Source organism: Trichomycterus rosablanca, chromosome 13, assembly GCF_030014385.1.
Source record: "Trichomycterus rosablanca isolate fTriRos1 chromosome 13, fTriRos1.hap1, whole genome shotgun sequence".
Lineage (NCBI taxonomy): Eukaryota > Metazoa > Chordata > Actinopteri > Siluriformes > Trichomycteridae > Trichomycterus > Trichomycterus rosablanca.
In genome coordinates this window covers 10,164,866-10,187,380 of record NC_086000.1, presented here as the reverse complement: position 1 = coordinate 10,187,380, position 22,515 = coordinate 10,164,866, and the positions used below count along the sequence as shown (strand labels likewise).

At 40.7% G+C, this 22,515-nt stretch overlaps 2 protein-coding genes across 2 annotated transcripts in view; one reads left to right on the top strand and one right to left on the bottom strand.

Moving 5' to 3' along the window:
• Positions 1–1,917, top strand: part of sh3yl1 (SH3 and SYLF domain containing 1) — a 51,078-nt gene extending 49,161 nt beyond the window's left edge. The window contains exon 10 of the mRNA XM_063007500.1: positions 751–1,917. Coding sequence (XP_062863570.1) covers positions 751–944 — 194 coding nt within the window. The 3' untranslated portion in view covers positions 945–1,917. The remainder of the gene's footprint in view (positions 1–750) is intronic.
• A 9,574-nt stretch (positions 1,918–11,491) lies between these two features.
• The window catches only part of nhsl1a (NHS-like 1a), a 94,674-nt gene continuing 83,650 nt past the window's right edge, over positions 11,492–22,515 (bottom strand). Inside the window, exons 6-9 of the mRNA XM_063007919.1 lie at positions 19,272–20,191; positions 16,727–18,893; positions 15,614–15,740; positions 11,492–12,214 (exon numbers count right to left, since the gene is read on the bottom strand). Of these exons, the coding sequence (XP_062863989.1) occupies positions 11,620–12,214; positions 15,614–15,740; positions 16,727–18,893; positions 19,272–20,191 (3,809 nt within the window). The 3' untranslated portion in view covers positions 11,492–11,619. The remainder of the gene's footprint in view (positions 12,215–15,613; positions 15,741–16,726; positions 18,894–19,271; positions 20,192–22,515) is intronic.

Below are 22,515 nucleotides of genomic sequence, written 5' to 3'. Positions count from 1 at the left end.
TCATCATTTTCTTCTTGTAAATCACCAAGTGCTTCATGGCCAGACTCCACTATGCATGCTACCTTGGACCAAAAAGCACAGGATGGGTTAATTGGAATTGTCCAGAATGAATTTAGATAGGCCTGCACAGTTCTGAGACACAGTTCTGTGAAGTGACAAATCTAAACTGACTTTTGATCAAGATAGCAATCCCAAACACACTTCCAAGTTAATCAAAGCTCAGTTAAGGAATTAGTCCTGGAATATCCTGGAGTGGCCTTCTCAGTCTCCAGATTTAAATCCAATGAGAAAATCTTTGGTGGGATTTAAAGAAAGCAACTGCAGCACGAAAGCCTTCAAACCTCAATGAGCTGGGAGCTTTTGCATGAGATGAATGGGCAAAGATTCCACAAGAGAGGTGTCAGAAGCTTGTTAGCACTTACCAAACTTATTAAAGGTTATCAAGAAAAACTATGTTCCACCAAGTACTGAGGCTTGGGGGTTGAATAATACTGAACATGGACACTTGTCAAGAGTACTAGATATTGTATCTAGATATTTAGCTAGTAAAAGACCCTGATGGAATCTTACCTGACAGGACTGGTATAACGTGAGGTGTAACCAAGTTACAGAGAAGAAATGAGACATGCACACCTAATACATAACACAACACTGTCAAGCATGTAACTAACATCTGCATTAAATACATTGGCAAACATAATTTACTTCACCCATGTGACCTGTGTTTTTCTTTTCTGTACCCTAATACAGCTCAAGCATCGGGTGGAGCTCTGGTGGTCACGGCCATGCACGCATTCACTGGTCAGCAACCTGGCGACCTGAGCTTCAATGTTGGCGATCGCATCACCGTCCTCACCCAGACCGACTCACAGTACGACTGGTGGGAGGGAGAGCTCAGGGGACAAGTCGGAATTTTTCCTGCCAACTTTGTGTCCCTTAACTAAGTCTGCACAAAGGTTTACTTTAAGCTGGTATTGTTGCACATAGGTCATATTTAATAAATTATCCTTTTTAAGTGTTTGGATGTGGGACACTGAACTGTTACATTTGCTTACAAGTTCTCAAGGTCAGTAAGGTTGGGGTTGGTTTAAGGGTTAATTATAGTATGAGCACCTTTTCTGTGTTTAGTTATGTTGCACATAAAAGTTATGGATTTTATATATGAAGGTTTGTTGTTGCTTTTCTGTTAAAGTTCAGAATTTGTGTGAATCAAATATTTATCAAAACACTCACAATTTGTATAGAAGTGCAAAAGCTGCAGTGTATTTAGTGGAGGGATTGCTTAATACACCCTTATATTTATGAAAGTAGACTTTAATAGGTGTATATGACACAAAGTAATTAAAGAAAATTAACTAACATTAAAGCAGGAGGTTGTAACATTTGGGTATTGAAAAATGCAGGTGTCAGCAGATCACTGTGTATTATCAGCATGAATCTGTTGGTTTGGTGATTGAATAGGTATTTATGTAAATGGGCACATAAATACCCATTCGAATAGAGCTATCACAATTTTAATTAGTTATTAAACAAATTACAGACATATATAAGAAGAAAATTGCTAATCCAACATAACAGCTGTAATAACACCATAGTTTTGACTTTGAATTAACTGAACTTCCTTAACAGAAGTTATTTACTGCAGCTTTAACTAAGATACCAGTTTTATTATAACATATTATTACTTTAAATGCATTCTTGTGTTGTTCTCTCATCAGTATCTGGTATTGAACGTAGCACACTAAAAAAGCATGAGTTATTAATTCAGTCTGAATATATTTTCTTCATGTATAATGTATGGATTATATAGAATTGTTTCCTCCATAACAGATATGCCACATTCCTCCTGTTTGCTGCACCTTGTAATGCTTGTTATTGTGCAATAAATCCAATGCAAATTAATATATTATCTAATAAAGTGCTTTTAATAAATGAAACAAATAATTTGTGGTCGATTGTGATTTAAAAGTATTGTGGCTGTTTATCCAGTAGCAAATAGCACTACAAAAAAGGAACATTGTCAGGATTTCATGTAGAGTGTTCAGATTTTTTTTTTATTCAGTTTAATTCTTTATATTGTTTTCACGTTTTATTTAAATTGTATAATTTTTTTAATTTTAAATTTAGTATTAGTTTTTAGTCCTTTAATGTTGTGGCACGGTGGCTCAGTGGGTAGCACTGTTGCCTCACAGCAAGAAGGTCCTGGGTTTGATCCCCAGATGGGGCGGACCGGGTCCTTTCTGTGTGTAGTTTGCATGTTCTCCCAGTGTTTGCGTGGGTTTCCTACGGGAGCTCTGGTTTCCTCCCACAGTCCAAAGACATGCAAGTGAGGTGAATTAGAGATACAAAATAGTCCATGACTGTGTTTGACTGTGAACATGGGAACAAATTGTTTTGGAAGTGGGACTTTTGTCCATTATTGCTTGATTTGACACTTTAGCCGCTCAACAGTCTGTGGTCACCATTGTCTTGTTCTTCTTTTCATGACACACTATACATTTTCATTAGGAGACAGATATGAACTGCAGGCAGGCCAGTCAAGCACACATCCTGTGTAAACAAAGCCACGTTGTTGTAGCACATGCAACATGAGGCCTGGAGTTGTCCTGCTGAAATAACCATGTACTTTCTATCAGCTTGATGGCAGCATGTGTCTCTCTAAAATCTTATAATACTCCTCTGCGTCCATGGTACCTTTACATATATCCAAGTCATACATGCTGTGAGCACTGATGCACCGTCATACCATGGCAGATGTTGGCTTTTTCACCATTCACTAATAACAGTATTGATGGTCCTTTTTATCTTTGGCACAAAGAACTTAAAAACAAACTGAAACGTAGACTTATCTGACCACAGCAAACATTTTCACATTTTATAAGGTTCATCTGGGATAAACTTGGGTCCAGCAAACATGGCAGGCTTTCTTTATAGAGCTGATGTTTGGCTCTCCCTTAATAGAGTTTTGCATTTTCTGACGCAGCGGTGGACTACGTTAAATGACAACGGTTATCTAAAGTCCTCCCGAGCCCATATGGCTATATTTATCACAGTATCATGATGGTTTCTTATTCAATGATATCTGAGGGCCTGCACATTTCCGTCCTTGCCCTACATTCTCGAATTTCCCCCATGGGGATCAATAAAAGAATCTTTTCTTACACAGACTCTGTACTCCCTAAATCTTTTCACAATGTTATGTAAGGTAGATGGTGAAAGACCTAAATTGTTTGCAGTGTTGTGTTGAGAAATGTTTTTTTTTAAACTGATTCTGATTTCTGTCATAAGGTTTGGTGGTGAAAGTGCTGAGTTCTGACCCATCATTGCTCCTTCTTTTACACCTAATTATGATTCCCTCACCTGTTACCAGTTCAGTTTACCTGCTTATTGTGGAATGTTTCACAAACCAGTAACTTTATTATTTCAGCATTTTATTATCTTTATTTTGTCCCTGTCCCAACATTTTTTAATGTGCTGCAGACATGCAATATGTTTATAAAGTACAATGGAGTCAAATCTGTGAAAGCATTGGAAATCTTTTTTTCTACTTATGTCAGTTTACATTTACATTTACATTTTCAGCATTTAGCAGATGCTTTTATCCAAAGCGACTTACACAATGAGCAGAACACGATGAGCAATTGAGGGTTAAGGGCCTTGCTCAGGGACCCAACAGTGGCAACTTGGTGGTGGCGGGGCTTGAACCGGCAACCTTCTGTTTACTAGTCCAGTACCTTAACCACTGAGCTATCACTGGCCCAGTTAAATAAAAATGTATGAGAATTAACACAGATTAAATAAAAGATCCTTATTTTTATTGCATTTTCCTGGAAATGGGATCTGTATGTATTTATTTTAGTTAACTATAATGACTCTGATGAGAAGATAATGCTATAGTGCTAAAGAATCACATTAACTTTTAGGAACTTTCACAGTGCTGACAGTTCATGCAACAATCTGAGAAATGCATCAGTAGAAACAATTAGTGCTTTAATCTTCTCTTGTCAACGCTTCTTCACTCGAGTGCTGACACCTAGAATTTTCACACTTCTTATGACAGTTCACAAATACTCAAAATCACTTTACAAAGGACTGAGTATAAACTCTTTGATTGTTTAGTCAGGCTGCCAAGTAGGTTCGTCTCCAAGCATTATCACGCAACAGATATCTTAAGCAATAGAAAGGAAAACAAAATGAGCAGTTGTGAGCAGTTTCCTTCAGGTACTTCTGTTTTTTCCCATCTTCTAATAACATACCAGTAGGTGGTTTGGTTTTTCTAAATTTCTAAACTTTATTAATTTCTAAAAAAATAAAAAAGCTTTTGTTCTAACAGGGTTTCAGCAGATTTGTATACTTGGTCTGTTGACTACTTAAACTAGAGTAAGGTAAGGTTTACTATGGCGGCACTTCTGTAAGTCGGAAGCAAATAGGTGAGTGTGTGATGCCATGTGGTAGACTGCTGCCCTGTTTGGGTGTGCCCCTGCCTTGCTCCCACTGTTTCCGGGTGACAATCAATTAATGAATAAATTGATAAACATATTATAAATGCTACTTAAAGCTTACTTATGCTATTTAAAAGACTTCAGTGAGTACACTGAGCAAACAAGAAGTTTTAATTTTAAGCAGTTTGTCCTTATTCCAGTTCAACTTGTTTTGCTGACATCATTACTAAAGTGTAAGTGCATATTTGGCATCAGCAGCACATACCATGCATGTTAAAGGTTTAGCGCTTTAAATGTTAGTATGTATATACATTAAAACCACCTCCTAGTTTCTACACTCACTGTCCATTTTGTCAGCTCCACTTACCATATAGAAGCACTTTGTAGTTCTACAATTACTGCCTGTAGTCCATCTGTTTCTCTGTATGCTTTGTTAGCCCTCTTTCATGCTGTTCTTCAATGGTCAGGACTCTCCCAGGACAACCACAGAGCAGGTATTATTTGGGTGGTGGATCATTCTCAGCACTGCAGTGACACTGACATGGTGGTGGTGTGTTAGTGTGTGTTGTGCTGGTATGAGTGGATAAGACACAGCAGCGCTAATGGAGTTTTTAAACACCTCACTGTTACTGCTGGACTGAGAATAGTCCACCAACCAAAAATATCCAGCCAACAGCGCCCCGTAGGCAGCGTCCTGTGACCACTGATGAAGGTCTAGAAGATGACCAATTAAAACAGCAGCAATAGATGACCGATCGTCTCTGACTTTACATCTACAAGGTGGACCATGCATGAACAGCATGAAAGGGGGCTAACAATGCATGAACAGCATGAAAGGGGGCTAACAATGCATGAACAGCATGAATGGGGGCTAACAAAGCATGCAGAGAAACAGATGGACTACAGTCAGTAATTGTAGAACTACAAAGTGCTTCTATATGGTAAGTGGAGCTGATCAAATGTACAGTAAGTGTAGAAACAAGGAGGTGGTTTTAATATTATGGCTGATGGGTGTATAAAGATCAGGTAATGCAAATGTATGAGTGACACTTGCATTAACTGATCTTTTAGAACAGGTCTACATTATCTTGCTCTTAAACTGTTAACCTACACTAGCATATACTACATTTTACTGTAACGAAACATAAACAAAAATTGAGTACCCATTTGCAGTCATCAGAGCTGTTGCAATGTGACCCCAGTGTTCCAAAAAATATTGAGGCGTTAGCAAGCAGGTCAACCCGGTGCTGCACTTCTAGTTTTAGAGAAATATTAATGCCACATTTGTACTTACTGACTGTATGGATTTTCCATGTGGTTCTTGAGTTTGGCTGCCTCTGGTAACTTCGGTTTCAGCCCATAACCCAAAAACATGCCATTATGCATACTGTCTAATCTTAATTGTCCATAGGTGAGTAAATAAGTGAGTGTGTGATGTCCTGCAGTGGACCTAAACAGTGTTTAATCCTGCTAGTTCCCAGTGTTGCTGGGAAAGGCTTTAGACCCCAGCTGTGTCTCTTTTCATGATGTGGTTATGGAATATAAATAATGAATGAACTGCTTTATTTGAATTTGTTAAAAATAGCATTTAACATATACTGTAGTTCGTTTTTATATTTGTGTTTAAGGTCAGTGCTGTACAACACATCAGATGCCAGTGGTAGATCGGACAACGATTTTTATTGCAGAGAAGAGTCTGATCATCAGCATAGTTACAAAGCGATTTCACTTCACTACTTCCAGACTACTGCAGGTACAGAGACTCCTGGTTGTAGCACATATTGTTTTCTCTACGTATAGTGGAGTACATAAGGATACATTATGGAAGCCATAAAATGCAAAAAAAAATCTGAGCACACAACAGTAATTAAAAAGAAATTAAATTAAAAAAAAAAACAGTAAATTATTAATATATTATTTAAGTAATTAGAAAGGACTTAAATAGTTGAATGCATGTGTTGAATGCATTTTTAAGATTATTTTGGGTAAGTTTAAGCTATTTGGATTAGTGCTTATTAAATCTATGTTAATAATAATACTAGATGATATTAAATAATATATTGTAAGTTATTTGCACTCAGTAGCGAAACGTCACTTTTAAAAACTCAGCCCTCTGACCCCCTTTCTTGTCCGAACAAAAACAGCCTACTGTCTCCTCCACTAAATTACTGCAAAAGATAAGAAGCAAAAATAAAAATGATAGTTCAGCCCTAGAAATGCATCCAGCAAACAAAAGAGAGAGGATTAAAGTATAAACAAAATAGCTCATTTCATTCTAAGCAAAATGCAAATCCTTCTTATAAATAATCGCATCCTCACACAAGTTCCTTGCACAATTTAGAGGAATACAGGCTGAGGTTCAAAATGCATGATAGTCACGCCCTCCTACCGCACAAAAACTACAAAATTGTATAATAAGCCTTCACATCACACCAGCGTGCACACTGCCAGTCAGCCATCAACATCAGAAAATGACCATTTTCTCAAATAAACCTTCACATTAACCAAACAATGTCAACGATGGAAAAATTTAGCTGGCACAACGGGTGGAACTTGTCATAAAATTAGTGATAACAAAGCCCACCCATTTAGAGGTAAGATATTACTGGTCAAAAATTACAGCTGGACTACAAATCACCAACATCCTTCCAGCAAAACTGTGATAGGGAGACAAAGGGGCTTCTTTAATTAAACCCTTAACATTTCAACACATTGAATAAGCAGGTATGAAGGATTTATTTGCTTAGATATCTGTTAAAATGTTGATTGTCAAACTATGAGTACAGAAATAAAATTAGAATTACTCAGTTTTCAAATATTTTTAGAATGAGGGCATAGAGGGCCATGAAGATTCCCCTCTGTTTGCACTAATATATTCTTTAATATACTGAATTGTACTGCTAATCCATGCTTTAGCCTAGTGTCCCACTGTACCTGGTCCTGAAGTAGGTCATGCATTTTTTAACTTGTGAATCTTTTCACAACCTGGATTGGGTTTAACTGTGTGTGCTAAAGAGGGAAAACAAATGTACACCGATCAGCCATAACATTAAAACCACCTCCTTGTTTCTACACTACTGTCCATTTTATCAGCTCCACTTACCATATAGAAGCACTTTGTAGTTCTATAATTACTGACTGTAGTCCATCTGTTTCTCTGCATGCTTTGTTAGCCCCCTTACATGCTGTTTTTTAATGGTCAGGACTCTCACATTATTTGAGTGGTGGATGATTCTCAGCACTGCAGTGACACTGACATGGTGGTGGTGTGTTAGTGTGTGTTGTGCTGGTATATGTGAATAAGACACAGCGGCACTGATGAAGTTTTTAAACACCTCACTGTCACTGCTGGACGGAGAATAGTCCACCAACCAAAAACATTAAGCCAACAGCGCCCTGTGGGCAGCGTCCTGTGTCCACCGATGAAGGTCAACTCAGAGTAACAAACAACTCAAACAGCAGCAATAGATGAGCGATCATTTCTGACTTTACATCTACAAGGTGGACCAACTAGGTAAAAGTGTCTAATAGAGTGGACAGTGAGTGGACACGGTATTTAAAAACTCTATCAGTGCTGCTGTGTCTGATCCACTCATACCAGCACAACACACACTAACACACCACCACCATGTCAGTGTCACTGCAGTGCTGAGAATGATCCACCACCCAAATAATACCCACTCTGTGGTGGTCCTTTGGGGTTCCTGACCATTAAAGAACAGGGTGAAAGCAGGCTAAAAAAAGTATGTAGAGAAAAAGATGTCAGTGTGGAGCTGATAAAATGGACAGCGAGTGTGGAAACCAGGAGGTGGTTTTAATGTTATGGCTGATCGGTGTATATAGGACAGGGGTGCTACATGACCAAGATTAAAAAACACTGCTCTAGCTAATCAGTTACTTAGTCCCTACTATTTTAGTCTATATAACTGTAACATTATTGTGTTTTCTTGCTTTGCTGTTTTTTTTTTAAATTATTTTTATTTATTTATTTTACATTTAAATACATTTTATTATTTGACTGTGTTTTGATATACTTTGTTTTACACTTACTGGCTTCTGTACTATACAGTATCTCCAAAAAAAAGTTCGGAAACTCAGCAAATGACAGTAACGGCTCATGCACGGCAATATGCACTGATTATGATGCTGAGCTTTTAGCACCTTGATTCACTTCAGACTTACAAGTACAGAATGTTTCAGTGTTTAGGTTGCCTGTTCATTTGTTTCTTTGGTAAAAACTAAATACTTGAAAAGAATCATTTGTTAAATAATTGCTTAATGAGAACATATAATAATCAAAGATCCATCTAGAATGCTCAACATTTAAAGTAGTTGGATAATGTACAACACAAATTAGCTTTAAAAAATATAGTGCAACTCTATACAGTATCTAAATACCTTCTTATAATATTCATTTAGTCCCTCGTACACATTTCTACATTCACATACATTTGTAGCAACTTTGCTATTACACTTCTGTCCATACTACATACATCTACACCCTTTATCCATGTGTTGGTGCTCTCTGCTGTTGTTAGTACATGCTTGGTTAGGTGATCTTCTCATTATTTTAAAACAAGTCCCTTAGATTTCAGCCACAGTTGCAAGAAAAAGTTTGTACACCCTTCGGAATGCCCAAGATTTCTGCACTAATTACTGATGAAATGCATTTTTGTTTTAATTTAACATTTTTTTTATTTCAAGGGTTGTGTTAATAAAAAGAAAATGAAATGCCATGCATGAAAATTGCCAGTGGTCAATGGCTGAGGCCCTGTGATTAGCGTCCTGTCCACCACGACCAGGATAAAGTGGTCACACATGAAAATGAAATGAAATATGAAAGATTGAATTTAAATGATGGGCGGCACGGTGGCCGAGTGGGTAGCGCTGTCGCCTCACAGCAAGAAGGTCCGGTGTTTGACCACCAGGTGGGACGGTCCGGGTCCTTTTTGTGCGGAGTTTGCATGTTCTCCCCGTGTCTGCGTGGGTTTCCTCCGGGAGCTCCGGTTTCCTCCCACAGTCCAAAACCATGCAGCCAGGCTAATTGGAGACACTGAATGGTCCTATAGGTACAGAGCTGCTAGGATGCATAAACCAGTGCATTGTAGTGCCGGTCCCTACAATAAAATAGATAAATAGGGAGGGTTGTAGATTGAATTTAAATGATGTTGCAAGACTTGAAAACCTGTTAATGCAGGAACCTACTGAATAGTCTAAATCACTCCTTAATGTAGTGCAAGTCTGATTCATAACTACATTACTGCCACATCACAGGAAATTCTAACATTATGTAGATACAAGCATACTACTGTATATGGACGAAAATAATGGGACATCCCTCCTATTTTTTATAGTTCATTTGCTTTAGCCACAATAATTGCTAGTAGGTTTGATAAATCAATAATATAATGGAAATTATATGCTTCTGACTTTGCAGAAGCAGTTTAAGGAAGGCCATTTTCTGTTCCAGCATAGTTGTACTCCTGTGCACAAATGCAAGATATACACTATCAAGTTACATTATTATGACCACTTCCTACTTTCGACAGCTGTGGCAGCGTTATGGTCTGGGGAATGTTTTTGTGGCATTCTCTGGGCCCATGCACCCATGTGGTAGGCACTCTCAGCCGATTTGGGTATGAATCCATCCTTGCAGAACACGTACACGCATACATGCTGATTGGCTTCCCTGGTGCGGATGGGATCTTCCAGCAAAACAATGAAAGAGCATGACCAATACTTCCAAGTACTACCCTGGCCCCCTAATTCCCCAGACTTGAATCCAACTGAGCATCTGTGTGACCACCTCGATCGTCATGTTTGCTCTATGGATCCTCCCCCACGGCCCCTCCAGCAGCTGTGGGATGCACTGCAGTCAGCATGGCTCCAGATACCTGTGACAACCTACCAGGACCTTATTGAGTCACTCCCAGCTTGTCTAGCTGCTGTCCGTGCTGCACATGGCGTTTACTCTGGATATTAGATGGTGGTCATAATAATGTGACTCGACAGTGTATAAAGACATACATCTTAAAAGCTTGGTTTAAATAAATGCCAGTGACTTGCACAGAGCCCTGACCTCAGTCCTACTGAACAGCTCTGGAATGAACTGGAACATCAGTTGACCAGCCTTAGTGCCCAGCCATACAAACGCTCTTTTGCCTGAATGGGCACAATGGGCACAAATTCCCATACACAGACATACTTCCAAGTCTTGTAAGAAGCCTTCTCAGAAGAGATCACATACCGGTCACTCTATTTTAATACCATTTATTTTTGAAATGGGATGTCCAACAAGCGCATTCTTCTTCTTCCTCGGCCTTTGTCCCATTCGGTTGCGGGGTCGGCTCTCGGCGGATCGTGATCCGCATTGATTTGGCACAATTTTTACACCGGATGCCCTTCCTGACACAACCCTCCCTATTTTATCCAGGCTTGGGACCGGCACTACAATGCACTGGTCTGTGCATCTAGCGGCTAGGTAACTATAGGACAATTCAGTGTTTCCAAATAGCCTGGTGGCATGTTTTTGGACTGTGGGAGGAAACCAGAGCACCTGGAGGAAACCCACGTGGACACGGGGAGAACATGCAAACTCCGCACAGAAAGGACCCGGACCGCCCCACCTGGGGATCGAACCCAGGACCTTCTTGCTGTGAGGTAACAGTGCTACCCACTAAGCCACCGTGCCACCCTGCCACCCTGGTAGTCTACTTTGTCTAGCCTGGACAAATGATTAATCAATGTTTAAAAAAGAAAAAGGCAACTGTCTATGTGGTCTACGTTTTGTAAACAGAGCACAAATCTACACAAAGGGTTTATAAACCTTTTCTTGCAGTTGTAAGTCATTTCCTTATACTACTTACCATGGCAAATTAAAACCTACACTTATCCTGCATTTTCTAACCCGCAAAAGGAAAATAACATGTAGAACAGTAATTGTCTGAAAACACTAACTGTTGTAATCTACAAAAACCTTAATTAAATTTTATAAAAAAAGATTTTATATGAAGATGAATGCTAATTAATTGGAATCCACTTCCCCCTGTATTTCTCTTGCCAAGCTGGTCAATAATAAGCTTGTGCAGTCAGCATAAATTGTAGAGTTGATGTTTATCCTTTCTTTTCTTTTGGTTGTTAAGTGGAAACATGTCCGGGTGGTCAGAACGTGTCTGATTTAAGTGCTACCCTGAGCACAGACTGTGCCACTGGAGGTCAAAGACACAGAATAGGGAATGTTAGCATTAAGGCAGCAGTCTGTTGACTCGGCAAGTTCCCCTTCCTTCTCACGAATCACAGTCATCGGCCCACTGGGGATGCGACTACGGCTGTTATACCGGCTGCTGGCAGCTGAGGGTGGAGTACTGGAGCGTCCATATTTGGAGGACGTTAGCGAAGGGGAGAGACGGGGTAAGACACCCTCTGACCGTGCCCAGTCCTCGGACGTCCTTCTGCTAGTGCCCGGAGAGGTGCAGGGTGTTTGTGAGGAAGGAGAGGACTCTGTGTTGGATCTTTGCAGACGGGGGTCGGTGTATTTTAGCATCTCGGTGGCAGACATGCGAAAGCCTGGGTCAGATCGGCTGCCCTTCTTTAGGAGTAGAGCTTTAAAACTGTCATTGCTGGTGGAGGAATGGCGCAGACTGCGATGGATAGAGCTGCTCTGGCGGGGCGTGAAAAGCGTGGTGGGGCCGGAACTGGTGGGGGTGACGGGTGGTGAGCCATGAGAGCGTTCTTCCTCAGAGTCGCAACGTCCCAGAACCTTCTTCTTTGACCTGTGGATAAATGAAAAAGCAGAGTGTAGATCAGCTCACTGTGTGGTTTACTATCATAGTTATTTAGTGGCAGCATTGCTAAAGATGGTGCATAGTGGAAGCAGTGTTTTTGTTTATATTGCTTGAAAAAGTAAACTAAATTCATATTCACTATATTAATTTGTATATATGAACTTCAGAAATACATGTCTATGGTTATTTGTGCCAGGTTAACTGTCATTGGCTATTATCTGTTTAAATGTATGGACTTGCTGGTCTTACCAGGCATTGCCCTAACACATACAAAACTAATTTCAAAACTATTGGGACAGTAGTATAAATGTAAAAACACCCAATGATTATGTGGTAGTTACATCTGATGGCTGCAACTAATTCCATAAAAGTTGAGACAGAAGCATGTTTACCACTGTATCTCTTCAGCTTCCCAACAGTTCTGGCTCTCTGTTGTAATACACCAACCAGGCATAACATTTTGACCACTGGCAGGTGAAGTAAATAACACTGATTATCTCCAACAGACGTGCTACTGTAGCTCAAATTCCTGAAGAAGTTAATGCTGGTTCTGATAGAAAGGTGCCAGAATACACAGTGCATCACAGTTGCAGGGCTGTTTTGGCAGCAATAGTGGGACCAACACAATATTAGGAAGGTGGTCATAATGTTATGCCTAATCGGTGTATATTGTGCTTCATAATGCTTCACATGTTTCAATAAAAGACATGTCTTCAGACAGGCCAGTTTTTGTTTTTTATGCAGTAGAAACTGCCAGTCTTGACCATGTGACCGGCATCATACCTATAGGTTCACAGAAATACCAATGCATTTTCAGGAGTAAGGATTTGCCTTCTGTGGTGCAATTGAACCTTGATGATGATTGGACTTTTGCAGCAAGACAGTGATCGCAAACACACTTCCAAATCAAACAGAGCTTGTTTAAGGAAGCAGTTAGGAGTCCCAATAGCTTTAAAGAAAGCAGTTTCTGGAAGCTCTTTTTAATATATTTTTTGAACGAAGTTAACCCACGCCCCCTCTGACACGTGCAGCAGCCGTATGCATTTTGTCACCCACACTAGGCGAGTGCATATATGCGAATCAGCCTTGTGTACGGAGAGACACACTCCGATCCGCACTCTTTCCCCGCCTCTGTGCACTCGCCATCAATCAGCCAGGAGAGGAGTCCCTATCCGGCTTAATACCCCACCCCTATATGAAAAACAGCCCAGTCGTTGTTCATGTGGCCGCTCAGCCCAGAGATTCGATACGATGTATTCGAGATCCCAGCTCTGGTGCTCTAGCGTGTGTTTTTACAGCTGCGCCACCTGAGCTTTTGCATGAGGGGGATGGCCGTAGATTCCACAATAGAGAAGCGCCAGACTGAAATAACTTATTAGAGGTTATAAAAGCAGAAGAGTGTTCCACCAAGTACTGAGACTGGGGGTTAAATAATAATAGACATGGATATTTATCAAGAGAACAAGTTTTTTTTTTAAATTTATTTAAACTCAAAAGCATGGTAATTTATGCTATCAAGATTGCTTGTATTTATCAATAAATATTCTTTCTTTTTTACTGAGACTTCTTGTATATTATTATAAAATTCTATACACATCACTATAATACCTATTAAGGTGAGGGATTTGATTAACACAGTTTTTCTGCTATTAGAAAGCAGAAGCATGTTTCATTTTGTTTGGCATATCAATAAATATGTTTTTGACAAATACAAACTACACAGCACAATAAAACACATAATTAAAGGGGCTTAAAAGGAAAAACAGCTATTTTGGTGTGCAGACTACTGTACTAAAGGTAAAATTCACAGTCCTAGGTGCACTGCACAGGGACACCTAGTTACATAGGTACTTGCCAGTCCACTCCATCCCTTAATGTGCTGTCTGCGCAGACTGCTCCAGAAGCACATGTGAGTTCAGACACATCAGTATCAGTCAGTTCAGACATAAGTACTAAATATGCTAAAGCAATTAATAACTAAATGACTAAATGATGCCTTTTATATGCAGTTTTAAAGCAAATGCCGATGTCTATAAATTCTTACACCATACAGTACACCAAACAAAAGGCACTTTCATTCTAGTAGGCTTTTAAGCAGCGGGTAGGTTATTAAGTGGCATTATAAAACACTGAAGACTGGTTTTAAAATGTCAAGCAAACACCTTTTGCACCTTTATGAAAATATGAAAAATATAAAATATATTATACCTGGCTGTGTGCATTATTAAATTGTCACTAGGGACTTTGCTGATGACATTAGTTTAAAGATGACCAGCATTACAGGTCTGTTCATGCAAGAAATGCCACAATAGTCTAAAAATTCATCTTCACTATTGTGTGATAAGCAAATATAGATTATGTTATTGTTATTGAAAGAGGTTGTAGCAGCTGTAAAATGCAAAGGTTACCATACCTACAGCATAGACTGTAAAGATAAATCAGTTTCTATAATTGTTGAACCGAATTTTGGTTTCTGCACTCTTTAGCATTCTTTTAGCATTTTTAGCACGTCCAATTTTTACCCAGTTGCATTATGCTTCCTCTCTACTGTTGCTGACCCCCGCGCCTGACTGAGGAGCCACATCCTGATCCCATTATTCCTCTACTCTAGTGCAGACGCCATCAATCAGCCAGCAGAGATCGTAATTGCATCAGTTATGAGGTCCCTATCCGGCTCCCTCCCTGGATAAACAACAGCCAAACGTTGTTCATATAGCCGCCCTGTCCAGCCGGATGGCAGAGCTGAGATTCGATACGATGTATTTGAAATCCCAACTCGGGTGTGCTAGTGTATTTTACTGCTGCGCCACCTGAGCAGTCCACATATTCTTAATAGTGTGTGGCATTTAATTCATGACAGACCTGTATTTTAATAATTCATTTTTACAAGATGTTGTTTTACTGGAATCTTTTACGACCTAAAAGTGCTTAAAATAGCTCCAAGTAAAACTACTAAATTGTAAAAATGTATAATTTGCTTAATCAAAATTGTACAAAGCTTTCAGGACTTTTCTATTGTTATTCCTTAGGCTCATTCTAATTCATTGTAACAAAAAATTGCATTTAATCTAACCTAGAAGTCACCAACTGCAGTCAATAAAAAATTAAAATCTATTTGGAATATTTAGTCTCAGTAAAAGAGCAGTTGCATTTGAAGTTAGAACCTACATTTGTAGAACTTTTGACCCCAACTGTATATGATTTATGTTTGATTTACTGCTTGACATATTGTCACTCACATTGTACTTAGACCTCAACTTTTTTAGTGTAAAGCTTTCTGTACAGGTACATTAGTACATACAGTCATATACAATACATGTTGATTTTTACATAATGTAGACTCTAAACAGCATGTCGCCTGCTTTCTTTATCTATATTACAATGTACCTGTGAATTGCTGCAAATAAATCTTCAGTAGTACGAAGGCATGCAGATGTCATCATCTCTTCAATTGATTCTCCTTCAGTGATGGAGGTTGGAGAAGAGCTGTCTGTGCTGGAGTCAAATAGAGCATCTAGAACATATACCACCCAAAACATATGCATCCTGGTTAATTGTCATTTACAGTGAATTTAAAACAATATATTTTATTATATAACAATTATATAACTTTGACTGAAATGCAGAGTGGTCTAAAAATTAGTATTTTAATATTGCAAGTCTGTTGAATGGACCCTCATTAGAATGGCAAATTAAATTTCTCAACATCTGTGAGCCACAATGCTGCTAAAAGCTTTATATTTCCTACTGAATATATCCTAAAGCTGTAATTGGTAACAACATATTTTATCCCCTATTTTTTCTCCCCAAATCTAGTCATATCCAATTACCTTGATTGTGTTCAATTCACCTCTACCGATATAACCCTTCACCGCTGACTGTGGAGCTTCGCAACTGACACACACGTGTGTAGCTCATCCCACCCTGAACAACAGCCAATCGTTGTTCATATAGCAGCCTAGCCCAGTCGGATGGTAGAGCTGAGATTTGATATGATGTATTCAAAATGTGCTAGTGTATTTTACCGCTGCACCACCTGAGCGGCATCCCCTATTATTTTAAAAACAATATTTTAAAAATATGGGCATTTTGATGGCACAGCAGTCTATTACACTAGCCATTTACCTCTGCGCTATGAGGTTGAATCTCAGCGGTGCTGTCAACCGACTGGGTGTCTACACAGACATGATTGGCTTTGTCTGAGGAGGATGGAAAGTTCAATAGTCGAAGTACTGCAAAGGATTGGTGCCTTGTCCAGGGAATTCCTACTTTGTGCCCAATGTTTCCTGGTGAAACCAGTCCCACTGTGGCACCAAACAGGATGAAGAGGTTTATTAAAATGAAATATATTGCTTTTGGTTTATAAGTGTAAAAACTTGTGTAAGTTTTTATAAGGAAACACACTGGAAATATATTAATTAACAAAAAATAAAAATGTTGTTTCCACTAAATATAAAATGAAACAGTACAATTTCATAAAAACCCTCTCAGGAATCTTACCGTTTTCAGTATTTTCTTCCTCTCTGAACAGGACTGATCCAGAGCTGCTATTTAAACCATCATCAGAAATACCTTTATCTTCACTTAGCCCAAAGTCACCATCACTTAGTTCAATGTCCTGCTCATATAAAGTCTGGGAGGTAAGCTGAAGGTCACACAGACTGTCTGATGAGATCTCGCTGTTGACAGAGTTTTTGTTTGTGTCCAGTGAAGTCAAATCCAGGGACATATTATCAACGTCTAATTCTAGTTGTGACAAAATCTCTTCCAGATTAACCATCTCTGCCTGCAGTGCACTGTTTAGTCCCTCTGTCTCCAAATGCACTAGTGAGTCAGTAACCTCAGGAGTTTCAAGACCATTTGAAGGTGATTGGTGCAACTTGGTTGGTGACGTTTGAGAAAGAGTCTTTTCAGGTGGTACAGGAAAGTTTTCATTCTGGAAAACTGGGGTGGATGTGCATTGAAGAACATTAAGAAAGAAGGAAGATGCACTTTGAGGTTCATTATCAAATGAGAGCTCTAACGGATTCTCTCCAGACTGGGTAGTTATTAGTTCTTGTGCAAGCTCTGGGATATTCTCACAAGATTGAGTATAACTTGATTCAAGCAGAACATCGGGTGGGTTAGCAGAAAGTGTGGACTCATCGATTTTAGATGTTACACATTCTTCCAAAATCTTTGTTTCTGCAGGTTTGTCTGAACTTGTTTGAGGTTCTTGACAGGGTTCCGGCTCCTCTGGATCACACACAGTTGTAACTATATCTGTAAAAATATTTTCCAGTTTCATGAGCTTTATTGGTCGAAGATGGATCATTTGCAGTGCTTGAGCAGTGATAAGTGGTCTGTGGTGGATCTTTGGTTTCTCTTGCTGTCTGGAGTTTAGTTTCTTTTCTTGTTCCACTGTTTCTACAAGTACAGGCAGATTTGTCGCTGAAATGGTCATTGCTTGAAGACTATTTTCAGGTAAAGGAGGAGGAGGTGCAGGAGTAACTGTACAAGGTGGTGGGAGCTGTAATGGGTTTATTTTATTTTTACTTGGAGACAGAAGATCCGAGACTTCAAAGAGTGGTAAGGGAAAGCTGAAGAACGATTCACTTTTATCTGGTGTGATGGTTGATACTGGTGGGGAACTTTGCTTTTTCCAAGCAGAACAGCTTACCGCCAGAGGAGATGGTGGTGGAGTCTTAAGACAGTGAGTGAGTGTCGTTTCAGAACTGGATATAGGGCTTGTCGTCAGTCCAGGCAGTGTTTTCGGTAGGGGTGGAGGTGTAGGAAGATTCTTAATGGAGTCTGAACTGTTTGAGGATAGTGATGTATTGGAGGAAGAAACGGATGACCGCAGCGACGACTTTCTCTCTGGGACTTTTGGTTTGGGCCTTCCTGCTGGAGATTTGGCTCTTAGAAGGGATGCAACTGGGGTACCTAGAGTCGGTGTTATTGATTGACTTGAATAACCACTAGATGGTGAGGTCACAAGTGGTACTTTGTCTTGTGCTGTAGCCATTTTTGGGTTAGCATGTATTCCAATTCCAATTTTATTATCAGAACCTCTTGAGTTCTCCTCTGCTTGTTTATCCCTCAGAATAGGAGAGGTTGGCTCGTTCTCTAAGCATGAGCCTGGAAAATCCATATGAAAGTCCCATGTCTCGGCATATTCAAAGTGCTGGCTGGTGTTATCACTGTGTGTTGGTGTGATGGAACCGACAGCAGCTGGTGCTGACATTCCACTGCTTGCTGCACTGGCTATGTTCTGGTCTCTGGTGCGGACAACCCAAGGGTCTGCCAATGCAATGCAGTTTATTTGGCCTGAAAATGATGCACTGTGGCTTTTCAGGATCTCACAGGGACTAGAGGTTAACTGATCATTAAGGACATTGTCTCTGCGGGGCTGTTTTCGCTGGGTCTTGCGTTGTAAGGAGTCCGTCCTTTTAGGAGGAAGAGGAGGCTTCTTAGCTTTCCGAAGAGAAATGCTTCGAGTCAGGGAACGATTGCTGTTTAGACTCGCATTGTCATCTTGACTTCTATGATCTCTACACTCATAAAAGTTGCGTCTTGACTTGCCTGCTTTGTTGATGCAACCGTAACTGTATGATTTGAGAGATGACTCCAAATGCTTAGATGTGTCGTATCCCCCAGTATCAAGAGAATACAATGAGCAGGAGTCTGTCTTGCTGGGTGAACGTTCCAGACTATATGAGCAGGAGTCTGTCTTGCTGGGTGAACGTTCCAGACTATATGAGCAGGAGTCTGTCTTGCTGGGTGAACGTTCCAGACTATATGAGCAGGAGTCTGTCTTGCTGGGTGAACGTTCCAGACTATATGAGCAGGAGTCTGTCTTGCTGGGTGAACGTTCCAGACTATATGAGCAGGAGTCTGTCTTGCTGGGTGAACGTTCCAGACTATATGAGCAGGAGTCCGCCTTGTTGGGTGAACGTTCCAGACTATATGAGCAGGAGTCCGCCTTGCTGGGTGAACGTTCCAGACTATATGAGCAGGAGTCTGCCTTGCTGGGTGAACGTTCCAGACTATATGAGCAGGAGTCTGCCTTGCTGGGTGAACGTTCCAGACTATTGTATAGATGACTCACAGGAGAGGAACAAGTGGAGGTGTGTTGGTCATTGGAAGCTAGTTCGTATGGCCAGTGGTCAGATGTCAGTGTGCTGAAGCTATACGTGCTGGTCTCTGATAATTCTTTGTTAGAGCTGATGCAGTATCTTCCATCAATGGTGCTACACTGCGACTCAGTGTCTGTATATGAAGCCATATGGAGGGAGGCTGAAGAGAGGCAACAGGAGGATCCAGCTGAAACAAGGAACTCAGTACTGCTGATGCAGCTGTCTAAATGACAAGAAGGAGCAGACTGTACTGAAGACTCATCCATAACAAGATTTTGTGCTGAGTGGACACAGCCAAAGTTTCTTAACTTTTGCTGAGTTGCATTGGCAGAGGTTGGGCTGGAGGTTGGACTGTTGTGATTAAAATCCATGTAGCCTGATTGCGAAGTCTGCATTGCATTGTGATGTATATCCGGAACGATCCGACATTCATTAGATTTGGGACTCATAAATGGACCTTTTATTGAATCAGACATGTACTGTTGGTCTGAGCTGGATCCAGAACATTTATACTCAAGCTGTTGAATAGAGATTCGAGCACCTTGACGAGGCAGACTGTGAAATCGTTGGTCAACATTGGTAATTTGAGGGGTATAGCTAGCACCGGTGCAATCACTCATGTTGGAGTTGCTACCTAAAGATGAAACAGAGCTGTTGGCTATTTGAGCAGCAATGCCATGGCCCTTTTGTGCCCGGATTCTGCGCATTGATGGGCGTAAAATCTTTACTTCTTCTGTTGGACAGCCCGAGTTCTTCTGGGGGGAGTTGGCACTCCCTACATGGCTAATGGTGGAGTATTGGCCTGCCATGTACATGGACTGAACTCTGATAGCAGTTTGCTCTGAAGTTGCTATTGAAAAACACAGGGAGAAAGAAGGTCATATTAGAATTATTTTAGGTCATTTGTAAAATAAATAAATAAATAAATCAGTACAAAACATTCATTTGCACCAACTGTTGATAATAAGCAATGTACGACCATGTATGTGGACACCTAACAATAAGCTTCCAAACTACGGTCTGGAGGCCATTGCGGTCTGTTAAAATTTTTGAAATGGCTCGTAAGGTAGTTTAGAAATAAAATAAAACTTGGCCTGGTATTTTTTTTTTTTTTTATTGGCCTTCGGCTCGATCTCGATCCATGGCGACTTGATGAATGAACGACCTGTAGGAATATCGATCCCGTGCAAGGCTAGATAGGTCCGCCAGGGTCTTCTCTGCCGTTATTGTTATTGTGTCGAGCCATCGAGTTGCTGGTCTTCCTCTTCGCCTTGTTCCTTCTATTCTTACGACCATGATGTCCTTCTCCAGTGATCGCTCTCTTCGTATGATGTGTCCAAATAAGGCAAGTCGTAGCTTAGTGATCCTTGATTCGAGTGACATGTCTGGCTTGATTTGTTCCAAAATTGGCCCGGTATTAAGCAGGTTTAAAAACTGAACTGCTTTGAACTGTTTGAGCTGTCTCTATCTCATAAAACAAATCTAAAATGCTGTCCGTCTTAGGTGCTCAGGTGGCGCAGCGGTAAAACACGGTAGCACACCAGAGCTGACATCTTGAATCTGTTGGTTCGAATCTCGATTGGCTGTAGTTCAAGGGGGATGCCAGACGGAATTCCTCATAACTGGTCAATTACGACCTCTGTTGGCTAACTGATGGTGCCTGCAGAGTCAAGGGATAATGAGGATCAGGGTGTGTCTTTCCATACACAGAGCTGATCCACGTATGAACTCGTCTTGTGCAGGTGAAAAGATGCAGTCGGCTACTGCACGTGTGTCGGAGGGGGTGTCAGAGTGGGGGTCAACATCAGTAGAGAGAAAGCGTAATTGGATACGAGTACATTGGGAGGAAAATTGGGGAAAACGCAAAAAAAAAATGCTCTCCATCTTCTTTCCCCCAACTCAGAACAATATTGTTACAACTACATTAATGTTCTTGGGTTTTTGGATAAACATGATGGCTCCTAAGAAACAAAAACTAGACAGCGAATGCATTTTCAGGTGCGCTGGGAAAATGAATATTTTTTCATCGAGTTCAGAGGGAAGTGTGTACAATTAATTAAAAAAATAATAATAATACACTAGTGAGTGACAAGAGTCTATTGTATTTTTATTTGTTGTATTACAACAGAGTCTGTGGCCCATGTTTGCACATTTTTTCTCCACCTGGGCCCCAACAAGAAAAGTTTGGACACCCTTGCCATAGACATTAATACAGTGTCCCAGCCTTTGTGACTATTAGGGGCTCCACTTTTCTGGAAAGACTTTCCACAAGGTTGTGTCCAGAAGAATCTGTAAACATTCAGTTCAAAGACGTTTGAGGTCAGTCTGGCTTTGAATTATCATTTAAAATCACCAAAGGTTTTAGTGAGGGAGCAGTCAGGGCTCTGTGCAGGCCATTGAACTTGTCAAATCATGTCTTCACGGGCGCCCAGGTGGCGCAGCGGGATATTCCGCTTGCACACCAGCACAGAGTTTCTGAACTCCTCTGTGTTGCCTCTGGTTGGCTGGGCGCCATCTAGCGGCCATAATTGCCAGTGCCTGCAGCAGATACTAATCGGCCACCGTAACTGCAGGGTGGGGAGACTATGTGTGGGTGGGTGGGTCTTAATGCGCTGTGTAAGGACCCTGACTGGCGGAAGAGACGTCTGTGCAGAAAGCAGGGGTGAGAAGAAGAGGGCTGTGCACGTGTCGGAAGAGGCGTGTACAGTGACGTGCTCTCCTCGGATGCAATCTGGTATCTCTGGTAGCAGCGGAAGACAAAATTGGATGCGCTAAATCGGGAGGAAAATGGGGAGAAAATGCATTAAAAAAGAAAAATCATGTCTTCATAGAACTCACTATGTACACTGGAGTACAGTCATGATAAAAGATCGTGTTCTAAACTGTTGCCAAAAAGATGTATATATTTCATAGAATTTATTTCATGGCCGCGCAGGTGGCGCAGCGGTAAAGCGTACGCTGTTCACCAGAGCCGAGATCTCGAATACATCGAATCGAATCTCGGCTCTGCCTTGCCGGCTGAGGCTGAGTGGCTACATGAACAACGATTGGCCTGTTGTTCAGATAAGGGGCGGGACTAAAGCCGGGTGCGGACTCTCTCTCAGACTAGTGCGATTACGACTTTTGCTGGCTGGTTGGTGGCGCCTGCACGGAGATGGGGAAGGAGTACGGTGA